Source organism: Portunus trituberculatus, chromosome 39, assembly GCF_017591435.1.
Source record: "Portunus trituberculatus isolate SZX2019 chromosome 39, ASM1759143v1, whole genome shotgun sequence".
NCBI lineage: Eukaryota > Metazoa > Arthropoda > Malacostraca > Decapoda > Portunidae > Portunus > Portunus trituberculatus.
The window spans coordinates 18,163,795-18,176,703 of record NC_059293.1 but is presented as its reverse complement, the minus strand read 5'-3'; the positions used below and the strand labels follow the sequence as shown (position 1 = coordinate 18,176,703).

The 12,909-nt window shown below is 38.2% G+C and overlaps 4 protein-coding genes across 9 annotated transcripts in view; 2 read left to right on the top strand and 2 right to left on the bottom strand.

Moving 5' to 3' along the window:
- Positions 1 to 2,209: 2,209 nt before the first annotated feature.
- On the bottom strand, positions 2,210 to 6,273 carry LOC123515487 (guanine nucleotide exchange factor MSS4 homolog). 2 transcript variants are annotated; one of them, XM_045274091.1, is made up of 4 exons: positions 6,026 to 6,273; positions 5,507 to 5,550; positions 3,318 to 3,489; positions 2,210 to 3,107 (listed from the first exon to the last, which is right to left on the bottom strand). In XM_045274091.1, coding segments are annotated over exons 2-4 (351 nt in total). In that variant the 5' UTR covers positions 5,509 to 5,550; positions 6,026 to 6,273; the 3' UTR covers positions 2,210 to 2,930. The 2 variants fall into 2 exon arrangements, with proteins under 2 accessions (XP_045130026.1, XP_045130027.1); XM_045274092.1 differs by lacking the exon at positions 5,507 to 5,550 and having other exon boundaries at positions 6,026 to 6,270.
- Positions 4,197 to 5,500, bottom strand: LOC123515486 (U11/U12 small nuclear ribonucleoprotein 35 kDa protein-like). Its single transcript, XM_045274090.1, is given in 2 exon segments — positions 4,197 to 4,952; positions 4,955 to 5,500. Coding segments are annotated over 2 exon segments (711 nt in total). The 5' UTR covers positions 5,346 to 5,500; the 3' UTR covers positions 4,197 to 4,632.
- Positions 6,274 to 6,602: 329 nt separating the features above from the next.
- Positions 6,603 to 12,326, top strand: LOC123515484 (nucleolin 2-like). Of its 5 annotated transcripts, none has more exons than XM_045274087.1 (3): positions 6,623 to 6,863; positions 8,494 to 8,616; positions 9,850 to 12,326. In XM_045274087.1, the coding sequence occupies exons 2-3, from the start codon at positions 8,551 to 8,553 to the stop codon at positions 12,151 to 12,153; spliced, it is 2,370 nt and encodes a 789-aa protein (XP_045130022.1). In that variant the 5' UTR covers positions 6,623 to 6,863; positions 8,494 to 8,550; the 3' UTR covers positions 12,154 to 12,326. The 5 variants fall into 5 exon arrangements, with proteins under 5 accessions (XP_045130024.1, XP_045130023.1, XP_045130022.1 ...); XM_045274086.1 differs by having other exon boundaries at positions 6,623 to 6,942; XM_045274085.1 differs by having other exon boundaries at positions 6,624 to 6,997.
- The window catches only part of LOC123515755 (HIRA-interacting protein 3-like), a 2,006-nt gene continuing 1,268 nt past the window's right edge, over positions 12,172 to 12,909 (top strand). Inside the window, exons 1-3 of the mRNA XM_045274611.1 lie at positions 12,172 to 12,194; positions 12,287 to 12,371; positions 12,726 to 12,867. Coding sequence (XP_045130546.1) covers positions 12,172 to 12,194; positions 12,287 to 12,371; positions 12,726 to 12,867 — 250 coding nt within the window. The remainder of the gene's footprint in view (positions 12,195 to 12,286; positions 12,372 to 12,725; positions 12,868 to 12,909) is intronic.

Below are 12,909 nucleotides of genomic sequence, written 5' to 3'. Positions count from 1 at the left end.
CTCTTTTATTTATTTATTTATTTATTTATTTTATTTATTTTTTATTTATTTATTTTTTTTTTTTTTTGTCCCCTGCGAAGGACCATTGTTTTATTTGTAGCCACCACGCGGTTGTGTTATGAATGTGTGATGCGTGGAGGACAGCCTTTTGTTTTTGCTTTTTTTTTTTCGTTTTCATCGTCGTCGCTCTCTTTCTCCTTGGCTTGTTTATGTACCGAATAATCACTGACTCCTACCTCACGCCTGTTTTATTTCGGTTGGAGGGATATGGCAGTGTATGGAGAGGAGTCCTCCACTATGCTATCCATTCCAAAATGCTAATAATAATTATAACAAAGCATCTTAACAAGGACCTGCTGCTGCCTGTATTCCTCTGCATTCCTTTATGATATCACCTCTATCCCAGTAATTTGTAAGCTGTGGCAGAACAAGGAGCTAGACACACATGGCTACAGTCTACATACTACATGAACAATAGGGACCTTGAAAACAGCTTATGAGTAAGGACGGGAGCGTAGCTGAGCACTCATGCATCATGGGATGTCAAGTTAGGATTAATGGGAAGCTCTGGGGACATATACGGTCACTGGTAATGAGCCACATGAGGAGAATAGCAAAGGTTTTCGTATACACACTATTATCATGCGTGAAGGAATGTTTGCTTCATACATATTTTTTAAAGACTTTGTTCTCTCAGCAGACTATAATTTCCGAAGATCACTTTAAGTCGGATTCTCAATGTCGTTTTTCTCTTTGCTGATATAGAATCCTTATCAAATTATGAATGTATGCACGTAGATCCTACCTAAGAATTCTATAAACGTTCCTACATTTAGTGCCAGTAGTCAGTTTACCACACTACACACAGCCCAGAGGCATGCAAAGCCTCTCCACAAGAACGTTAGGTTTTCAGTAGATCTCCGTAGAATATAGGGGAGATTATTGGCGCTTTCAAGGACGCTTTTGTGATCGTGTGATGTTTAACGACAATTATACATCAATCAGGAAATAATAAAAAAAAAAAAAAAAATCAAAACGTGATTTACCATCTCTACGGCCTTTGAAGACCTTATGAGAGCCCGAGACGTTTCAATGTAGACTTTAAATAGAACAAAAGTCGGTGTTGCGTGCTAAGTTTGGATACCAGCAGGAATGAGGCCGCGGTCAGACGGTCATTCTGTCTATAATCACGGAATCAAGAACTAGTGTGGTATTAGAGGTAATGGAGATTGTGACGCTCGAGTACCGGAAAAGAAACGAAAGTGCCCTTCATATTATTACCACGTACCACTGAATGAAAGACGAATCGAAATGCTATAATTATGTAGATCATAATTATATAGATAGAATAGCGTAATAAAAATCGTTCTTCTATGTTCAGAGAGAGAGAGAGAGAGAGAGAGACCTCCCTTATCGTGTAGGTTTACAGACTCCACTTTCCTTATAATTTGTCCATCACAGAGACACCGGGATGGGAGAGTCAAGGTTAGGGGAGGATGAGGGGCAGTGATGCTGCAATGAGTGGCAGGCAAATACTGGCTTTCCCTTCCCAAGTGGTTGTTTCTTTATCAGTTCTTTCTGAGTGATAGCTACAGTCACAGTCAGTTTATTAAGTAATGTATCATATTCACTTTCATTGTATTTAGTGTTCTACCTCAACATGAATTCCTCTAATGTGCTGAAAATGTACCAATGCTTAGGTTTTGTAAGATGTGAAGTGGTCAGGGGAGTTAGCAAGAAACTCAATGCAGAATTTAAAAAATAGTTTATCCCTTCCATCAGTGTTTAACAATATGGAGAAAGGAAGTTCATCTTATCCTTAATCTAAACTGCTATGATGTGTTAAGAGTTTAGAACAAATGTTTGTGTTTAATAAGATTAAGTGATCAGATGACATTAGGAGAAAACACAAAACACAGTTAAAACAAGGACAGAAAGTTGCTCCATTTCTGACCATGGCTATGAGCTTCCACCCAAGATGTGTAATGTTACATGTTATGCTATGATTTTGAGCATTACTTGTGGGTGAGCTTCATTGACAGGACAAATCATTATTGATGAGGGCCAGATTGTGTGTGGTCTGCAAGGTTTGAATGAGAGAGAGAGAGAGAGAGAGAGAGAGAGAGAGAGAGAGAGAGAGAGAGAGAGAGAGAGAGAGAGAGAGAGAGATTTTTTCGTTTACATATGTACAGGCAAACTAAATTCAAAATATGATAATTTTTTTTATTGCAAAATGCTCTTACATGGGTGAGTGAGTGGGTATGCATGAGTACGATGGAGGGAATGTTTATATATGCACCTCCAACCAAACCCTCAGTGCAGGAGTGCCTACATGTTTGTAGGCATGTCTGCTTTATCCCTTACTGGAAAGCTGCACGCACATAATCACAAGACCATTCGTTATTCATTAGCAGGAGAGAATCAAAGCATATCCCAAGAAAATACACCTTCTAACCTTCCCAAATGGTGCCAGATAAGCATAGTATGTTAATGGCTTCTTACATTAACTAGATTTCCTCTTATTTATGTCCCAGCAGCTAAATTATTTCACCCTTGTCAGCAGAATTGTCATGCAAATGTCTTTCTTTCTAGATGACTTATTTTGACATCAGTTGACAACAAACAGTTAAACACGTAAAAAAATCATCTAAGTAGATTTATTGCCATTTTCTATTATTAGTAATCGTGCAGTGCTCTTTCAACTTACCATATTTTCATTGAAAGAAAAATGTGTCAAGGCTCAACAAAAGGAACTTCTGCATGCATTTTTTGGCTGAGCATCTTTGTATGAGGGAACGTTGAGGAATACAAACCACAACTACTTAACATTGACACAACCAAGTGAAAACTAGTGACAGTCGTGTTATTGGTGGTGGCAACAGCGACAGTGATGGTAGTGATGGTGGTGTTTCGAGACGACAATTAAAATACTAAACATGTTTGACTCGGGCCAGTGCCACATAGCTCTTCTTGGAGGTGTTATCGTGCCAGCCAAGAGGTCCTCGCTCACAGTCAGCACACACTAAGTACTTTGTGGTGCCAACAGTGTGTGAGAAGCCAATGTTGTCAAAGGTGAACATGTCATCCACCACCCACCACTCGCCCAGCTGTTGGAGGGATGGAGATCAGTCTTTCTATTGCTTTCATAGCTTCTTGTATTAGTGTGGTAATTTAAAACATAAACAAAGTAACTGAAAAATATTGACATCTTATGCTTACAATGGCTTTCTTGCAGCTTGCTTGTTTTATCTCATAATGAAGAATTTTTGTGTATACTGATAGCATCACCCTATCATATAAAATGGAATGATCCTCACATCCTCAGTGATGAGAGACTGCTGCTCCTTCGGCTGGGTGGGGGCAGGTAGAGGGTGGGCCTGACTCAAGAGGGTGGCAGACTGAGGTGACAGGATTTGAGAGTCACAGTGAGGACATTTCACTACAGACTTGTTCTGACCCTCACTTACTACACTGCTTGTGTCCAACATCCTGTAAAGAAATTTACTACATACTTTGGAATGTCACACAGTATATTATCTTATGATAAGAAATCTTACTTTGTTATACTACGTTTCATGTTCTGCTTTGGAGTGTCACCTATAAGCAAGTCAGACAGTCACCAGGGACTGAAGCCTTGAGGTAAATGCAAGTTCAACACATTATTAATCAAGCCAAGATGCTCATTACAAAGGTCTGGATGACTTTGTATTGGCCTTGACTGTCCTCAAACTACATGTTGGGATGTTATTTTTTCTTCAGTGTTAGTTCTCTATTGTGCACTGTATACTTAGCAACCTTATGATGGGGTAAGAGCAACCTGCTTTCATCATACAGGGAACATTTCTTGATACTATTCTGGTCATGTCAAAAGTTCCTCAACTTACATTTGCAAGCTACCAGTTTTCTGCTAAGAGGCTAAAAGCTTCAGTGTGGAAAGTGACTAGATAGTCTCCACTTTACTGCTTATCTGTAAATATATATATATATATATATATATATATATATATATATATATATATATATATATATATATATATATATATATATATATATATATATATATATATATATACACACATGTATGTTTGAGTTATTTCCAAATCAGCTTCATATATACTGTTGAATAAGAAGTGATAGTGATTCATGTTCCCTCTACATACAATATTTGTTTTGTGGTTTGAGGAACAAGACATATATGACAGACAAATGCTATATTTCTAGGCATATAAATACAACTTCCCTAACTCTTAATTTTTCCTCCAGTAAAAAGTCCAGTACCTGATCATCAATTTGGATTTCTAACAAGTTTACTAATCATATCTAGTGATGGTTGACAAGGTGACTGAAAAAATAGGCTTATTCTTCTTTACAGTGTACACAAAAATACAGCATTATAAGCAACACCTTCACACATTGTACCATACTGATAATTCATTAACAATATTATTTTTTTCTTATCACTGACTGGTTATCCTTTCAACTACTCCTAGAAACCTTACACATAGATTGTACATCTTAATAAACTATGCAGTTGTGAAAATGCACTACATGTGAATACAATGTAAGCTGCCATAAAGTCTATTGTTTGTCTGTAATACTTGTTCACATCATAACAGCAACACATCACAATTTTCAAGTTGTTGCACTTTTGTACGTTCTCTTATGGGAAGAGGTACTGTATGTATGTCTGTCCCTTCTATCTTCCCTTCTCCATTTCTTGTCCTTGTTCCTAAAGTCATTCCTATGCCTGTCTTCACTTGATCCATGCCTGTCTTGCCTGTCATAGCTTCTTGACGTCCCTACATCCTTGCCATATGGCTTTTCTGAGAGCCTCCGAGGATGAATCACAATAGGCTTCTTCCAAGGACGATCACGGCAGCCAAATCGGAGTTGTCCAGCTTCCTTTCGACCTCCCCATCCACCCCCTAACCTCCTAGGGACCCATCCCTTAAGCGATGACCAGCTTCCCAGTCAACAAGCACTGGACAGCCATTAATCAGGAGCCCAGTGGACTCTCTCATAGCATACTCAGCATCCCTCTCCTTGCGGTATTCAACAAAGCAGTAGCCTTTGCTGTAACCAGTCACGATGTCTCTTATAAGGCAGATCTTTTCAACAACACCAAATGCAGAGAATTTGTGATGTAGTTGCTCTTCATCAACACTGTGTGGAAGCCGTCCAACAAAAAGTGTGTGACTGGGCTTTGTGTCCACATCTGGTGGAACATAGTGAGCATTCATGGCACGCCACACAGCATGGTCATGAGGCTCTGTGTCAGTGCCATCTATGCTGCCAGCCTTCAGTGGATCATAGTCATCTCGGGAAACTGGACGCCAGTCACTCATTATGGACAGAGCTTAAGATTTTGCTTTTTAACAATAACTGACACTCTTGAGTGGATGCTACTCCAACACCATTATTACTCTTGCTGGGTCACTGTATCTGATACATATAAACTGCCTGAATACACCCTACACATGCAGCATCAAACTTGTAACATTCTCACATCCTAAAAGAGAAGTAACGTTCCTCCACTCTGGCTTGCAAGACCTGTAATGGTGAAAATAATTTAAGAAACATTACACATAATGATTTTACCTACATATTATGTAATGAAACCCCCTGTACATGCACATTTGATAGATTACATTGCGGAAAACAGACGTATTATAAATTATTACCATTAATTTCACTGCTTATCATAACCCTTTCATTGGACAGATCATGATATAAAAGGGCATTTTGATGAAAAATAAAGTGTCTGGACATTAGTAAACTAAATTAATTTCCATGATAAATAAATATTCGATTACTTGACTATAATTCACTTCGTACATCATACTCTCAATATTCAGTAAGGAATAAATTAAATAAAGCATCTGCCATGACTACGAACTCCTTATCAGCACAGAGCAATGAGTGACAATGGGTAATATGAGAAAAATATACGCCTAATCCAACACTGTACAACTATTAATTTGTCATATTCTCCCCAATAATCACTAAGGAATAAACACAAAAGTACCTGGTAAGTCTATGAAACGGAAGAACTGTCAGGTCATTAACTTGTTTCTCCTTGTTCCTCTCCTCCTCCTCAGCATTGATGGAGGCAAGCAGCACCTGAATCCATGAAGCTTTCCTGGATTCTTTTTTTTTTAATATGTAGAAGGCACCTGTGTTTTATAATTGAAGCTTCGGGGTAATTTAAGGAAATCTGTAGCTACTCGCCGCGCACTCTCGTCATGGTTGTAAACAAGGCCCCGCCGCCCCAGCTGTTTTATTATTTATTGCAATTTTTTTCTTTTTAGGTAATAATCTTTCTACTTCCTTAGTTTGCATTAATTATTCTTATCCCATTCGTCACATATATCGAGTCAAAGTTTCGTATTTGTTGTCATTATATTGGATTTTTTTATTTAGTTTAATTAAGTGATCACTATTATAAAAGATTATTATTTTTCTTTCTCTCTAACAAGACCATAAAAAAAAAAATTAGGAAAGCTGTAGGTGGCCGCTAGGCCTACATGTAGCACTCCCTATATGAATAGAGCTATTTGATTATATTTATCATGTCCCGTATTTTTTTTCTACTTAATCTTTTTAACTATTGGCTCGGCACTAACAATATGATAACTGAACCCATTCCTTTCATCAACCACTCTATTAGATAACCAGTTCCTTCCCATTTCTTTCCTAAACCTAAATTTCTCACCCTTCAACCCATTATTTCTGGTCCTATCCTGGAAACCTTTGCCTCTCCCTGGGGGCTGGGCAGCTTTCTGGGATTAAACGCGGGAAACGCAGCAAACGCTGCTGATGTGAACCGTGCTTGCTCCTGTGGCGGGAAATTCTCGGTATGAAAGGTAAACAAACGTCCATAGCCTGAAAACCATCCTATCACGGCACTAACAACCCTTCTGACACCACGACACTGAAGGACAGGTAATTTATAGTACATGGCAGAGCGAAAGGAAAGCAACAAGGAAGAGTTATTAAGGTATGTACTATGGAGCCTAAGTATGTTTGTATTTAGCCTGCAGACCCTACATATGACACCTTGTGACAATTTTGGCTGGTCGGCCTCAGTAACAAGAACTGCTGTTGCATCCTCCGTTAAATACCGTGAGATGCTCCAGCTTATTATATTGGGGCCATATCCGGTATGAAGGCAGGGGAGGTGTGTCTACAATTTCCCCCACAGGTTGTTATCTAGACACTTGAATACTTATACAGTACATGCAGATGTCTCTTAAGTACGAGGGTAGGCTGTTGAAAATTTCGTTATTATTTTGTAATACGCTGTGTTCCCCCACCCCGCAAACAAACTTGGGAGTATGTGGGAATCGGGAATTTTGGGTGAGGGACGAGAATGTCAGCAAAATATATGTGGATGTTGAAAAGTCAACGGGAATGTCACAGTATTACGAATTTTTCAACCTAACTTATCTTGGACAGAGGCAACATCACCACCCCTTCCCCCAGTGCTAGGGCATTAACCTAACAAAACACCTTAAAAGTACTCCATTATGCCTTACTAGTGAGGTGAAGAGATTCTCATGATGCTTCGCATTGTGAGGCGAGTATATACATAAAGGATGCTATTTGCACACAACCACAAACTTATTGTAATAGGCAATGGCATGACTTACCATTAGGTAACACTAGGCAGTTGCCTAGGGCCCCGAATTTCTGGGGATCCCATGAAACTCCTCATGCACTTATGGTTAGTAGAGGTTTTATTATTTGCACACATTATTTATGTTTTATTAAAATCCATTTGCTTAATGCCAGCAGTATGATTATCCTATTAAATGTAGCTCAGGGCCCCTATGGATGTATAAAGAAATCGGCGCCCTCCCTTCAGTACCCACTATTAAAAACAAATATCGGCTATCAGCCAAATAGTTAATTTTAACATTAGTATTGGCCCAGAATTTCACAATCAGTGGATCCCTAGAATAAAAGGTGCAGAGGAACTTCCATGCCTACCTTTGCCTAGGGCCCTCAAATTCTTAAATCCACCCCTGGCAATAGGGCTGCAGGACTTCTTGATATATATCTTTGCATGTGGTTGATATGTTTATCTGCTTCCTTTATTGAGTATAAGAATAGGTGGTTACTGTGACATTGCTTACCTTAGTGATGGTAGAGAGGCTAGGGATCCATGTAACTCGTAAGGGTGCCTCTTCTCTATCATCCTCTAGTTTGTCTTACCTATATTCATATGTAATGAGGTAGAAACTTGTTACAACACACAGAAAGATTGTTCTACATACTGATGACTCCAACATAAAAAAAAAAAAAAAAAAAAAAGAATAGGTAGATATGAAGATTCTTACCTGATTCAATTTGCAGGACAAAAATATTATATAGTTGAAATAAATGTAGAATACAGGCACACAGTATTTTCTCTTCTTGCTAGAACCACTACTGATATATTTATATCATCAGCAAGAAAAGGTTCTGTAAATTACCTTTAATTTATACTTCTAGCAAGATCAGTCAAGAAGGCCAGAAATCAAGACAGGAAGCCTTAGTGTGCTGCTAGAGATGAGCTTTCGGACTCAGTTCACATCATCAAGAAGATTTCTTTCCAGCCACAGTCCTTTGATGCAGGTAAAAAACTGCATTACTTAGCAGAGTAAATTATTGACTTTTGTATAAATGCAAAAATTCAATGACATGACCTTCAGTTTACGATGAGTGAAATGCAAAATTTAAAATGCATGCATTTCTGCTAACACATATATTGGAAATATACTATATTGAAATGTATAATGAATCAGATGTGCCTGCTTCCCGCTGTGACACATCAATTACGCATTGGTCAGTATCACATAGTTATTCTTTTTATATAACAGGAACACTTGCCAAAGGCAACAAGAACAGGTACCATATTAGAAAATAGCCCACTAAAGTGCCAATCCCCCATATAGTTAGAAGAGCTAATCAAAAGCAGAGGTTAAGTGTCTTGAAACTTCTTTCTGGAAAGAATTCAAGTCATAGGAAGCAGGCAAGGAGTTCCAGAGTTAACCAGAGAAAGGGATGAATGATTGAGAAATCTTGTACAGGTTGAACCTCCTTAATCCAGTATTCTTTCATCCGGCAACACCTGTAATCCGTCAAAATTTTTGTTTGCCGGAATTTTTTAATTGGCCGGAGTAATTTGCCGGACTGCCGCTAGGACATAGCAGCGCTGTACTGTATTTTGGAGCCTTGGCATTCTGGGTCAAATTTGGATCAGTATCACGCTGCCGCTCATTGCAAGCACCCCCCCTGCCCCCAGGTGCATAAAAAATTTTCTGTAATATTTGCCCCTAAAGATGGCTTTCAAGCGACCAGGAAGTGATAGTGTTGTGTGCAAACCAAAGAAAAAGCGCAAACATATGACAATATCTGTGCAACAGAAAGTGGACCTATTGAGGAGGCTAGATAAAGGTGTTTCAGTCCAGACCCTATGCCAACAGTACAGCATTGGGTAAGTATATAGAGGGTGTTTTGGGGACCACCTATAGTTCGGAATTTTCCATGGTCCGGCAAGTCTAAGGTCCGGTGGTTGCCGGATTTGGGAGGTTCAACCTGTAGTAGAGAAATGGACAGAATAGTGAGAGAAAGAAGAAAGTCTTTTGCAGCAAGACTGTTAGAGGAGGGAAGGTATGTATTTAGGAAGACCAGAAGAGCAGTTGACGAGAAAATAGTGCTAGGAGATAGCGAGGGAATGTGAAAGATCAAACTTAATTTTTCATTCTGTATCATCTTTATATTCAGACTTGTGCAGAATTATACTACTAGCAAGCCATCATAAAAGTGTGTGCTGGTATGACAATTAATATATTGTTGTTGTTCCAGATATCAGTTAACAAAGTAAAAGAAAACATCAAACAGAAAAAGTGTGAAAATAAACTTGACAGTGGTATTGCTGATTACAAAGCGGAAGATATCATTAATGGTAAAGAAAACATTGAAGACTCTAAACCAGCTGAAAAAACTACGTCAAATGAAGTGAGTGAAGACTTGTGTACGTGGGAGCAAAAGAAAAAAACGGATATAAAGCAGTCAGGGAAAATTAGAGCAGCACCAGTCACAACAGAATGCATTGATAAAATGTTGAATGAGGAGTTTGATGATGAAATTAGTGACGAAGAAGAAGATACAGAAATCAGTCATTCTGAATTAGACAAAAAGTTAACAAAAAGGAAGATGAAAAACCGATCTTTTTCCTCTAGTGAAAGTGATACAGAAGTAAGAAAGAAACCCAAAATTGAACATCTGAAGAAATCTGATGAAGAAAAACATATTCAGACTAATATTTCTCCTACTAAAAGGAAAATGCATACTTTAGAATTGACCTCTGACAGTGATGCTGAATTCACACAGAAGAAAACTACTCACGATACAAAGAAAGAGAGAGAAAATGGAAGTAATTCTGACAATGATTTAGAATTGCCAACAAACAAAATGAAAAGGAGAAATGCTTCTCAAGTGGGGAAGAAAAAGAAAGTAGAACAAAATGATTCAGAGAGTGATTCTGAACCAGAGCAAAAGAAAAAGACTCAAGTTAAGAAAAGAAAAATACCTCAAAATTCTGATAGTGATGATGAACCTCTGGTAAAGAAAGTAAGTCAGATAAAAAAGAAAACAAATTCAGATGTGAGTGGTTCTGATGTCAATAAGAAAAACAAGACAAAGAAAAGCAGTTCTGAGAATTCCGACAGTGATTATGAACCACTTGCAAAGACAGCAAGTGGAAGTAAGAAAGTGGAATCAAATAGTGGGGATTCTGACTGGAATCCTAAACCCCAAAGGAAGAAAGTCTCTAGGAATAAAGAGAGTAAGAAATTGAAAGATAGTGATTCTGCCAGTGATGATGACAAACCCCTAGCAAGGAAAAAACACAGAGCTAAAAAGGCTGATTCCAAAATCAGCAGCAAACTCCTCCCAACCAAAAAATCTCTTGTTAAAAAGAAGAAACAAGAATCAGATGAAAGTGACTCAGACAGTGACAGTAAACCTCTTTCAGCAATGACTCAAAAAAAGAAAAAAGAGTCAGATGAAAGTGACTCAGACAGTGACAGCAAACCTCTTTCAACAAAGACTCAAAAAAAGAAAAGAGAGTCAGATAAAAGTGACTCAGACAGTGACAGCAAACTTCTTTCAACAAATACTCAAAAAAGGATCAATAAATCAGATGAAAATGACTCCGACATCAAAGACACCAAACCTCTTTCAGCAAAAAGATCTGCAGTTAAGAAGAAGAAACAAGAATCAGATGAAAGTGACTTAAATAGTGACAGTAAAGTAAGCAAACCTGATCCACCAAAAAAATATCCAATTAAGAAGAAACAAGTATCAAATGAAAGTGACTCAGACAGTGACAGTAAACCTCTTTCTAAAAAGACACAAAAAAAGAATAATGAATCAGACGAAAGTGACTCTGACAGTGACAGTAAACCCCTTTCAGCAATGACTCAAAAAAAGAAAAAAGAGCCAAATGAAAGTGACTCTGACAGTGACAGCAAACCACTTTCAAGAAAAACTCAAAAAAAGAAAGAAATACCAGATGAAAGTGACTCAAACATCAAAGATACCAAACCTGTTTTAGCAAAGAGATCTCCAGTTAAGAAGAAACAAGTATCAGATGAAAGTGACCCTGACAGTGACAGCAAACCACTTTCAACAAAGACTAAAAAGAAGATAAGAGAATCAGACGGTGACTCAGACAGTGACAATGAACCCCTTTCAGCAAAAACTGGAAAAAAAAAGGAAGAGTCAGATAAAAGTGACTCAGACAGTGACAGTAAAGACACCAATCCTCTCTCAGCCAAAAAGTCTCCTGTTAAAAAAAGGAAAGACGCAAGTGAAAGTGACTCAGACAGTGACAGTAAACCTCTTTCAACAAAAACCAAAAAAAAGAAAAAAGAAGAATCAAATGGAAGTGATTCAGACAATGACAGTCAACCTCTTCCAGTGAAAAAGAAGAATAATTCAGAGGAAAGTGATTCAGAGACCGTCACAAAGAAGAAGGCAAGTATTAAAGGTAAACCCTCGGCAAAGAAGACATCACATTCTCAGCCAAGGAAACATTCTGACAGTGATACAAGTTCAGACATAGACTCGAAACCACAGGAAGAGAAAAAGTTACCAAGAGCCTGAAGAAAAAAGCGGGGAAAGATGGTGGTGGTAAAAAGCAGAAGGTAGTCTCACCAAAGTCCAAATCCACATCAGTCAAGAACAAAAAGGAAGGAAGCACTAGTTCAGGCATTGACTCTTCCCCCGACTCCGACAGTGAAGGTGCCTCAAGTAAACTCAGTAGCAAGTCTCAAAAAGGAAAGAAGAAAACATCCCAGGCATCAAAGACCAGCAAGGAGAAGGTATAGTGAAATTTGGCTTAAATTTTTCATGACTTATTGTGCAGTATCTTGAAATGGAGAAGTCTTGAAGTATGCAAGTGAAATTTTCTGAGTCTTTTCATGATGATATTCTGTTTTTTAGGATATTTTTTTCTTGTTCTTGTTCTTCTCCTTGTCTTTTTTTCTTTCTTATCTTTCATCTCCTCCTTCTCTCCTCTCCTCTCCTCTCTTCTTCTTTCTCATCGTTCTCTTCCTCCTCCTCTTCTTATTCTTATTTTTCATCCTCCTTAACTTAATTGTTGATATTTGCAATACCATAAGTTTCTGGGGGGAAAAAATGTATTCATATGTGGTAATTTCTTTCATCTGCCTAAGGATCCACTTGCCCAACTGAAGAAGTATCTGATGCTCATGGGTATAAGAAACTGGTGGTTAGACTCAGCGCTAAAAAGGTGTTCGAGCATCAAGAGCAAGAAGGCTCGGTTGTTGGAAATGATGGAGGAAAATGGCCTAAAAGGTTTGTTCAGTAATTCTATGGCGTGTGTGTGTTGTGGGATGC

Excerpts from the sequence above, each read along its gene's own strand:
- LOC123515487 (XM_045274091.1), bottom strand. Across the intron at positions 3,108-3,317 it reads AGTCTCTCATCACTGAGGAT|CTGGGCGAGTGGTGGGTGGT; the intron begins GTGAGGATCATT and ends TCCCTCCAACAG.
- LOC123515484 (XM_045274087.1), top strand. The coding sequence starts at position 8,551 with ATGAGCTTTCGGACTCAGTTCACATCATCAAGAAGATTTCTTTCCAGC. Across the intron at positions 8,617-9,849 it reads GCCACAGTCCTTTGATGCAG|ATATCAGTTAACAAAGTAAA; the intron begins GTAAAAAACTGC and ends TTGTTGTTCCAG.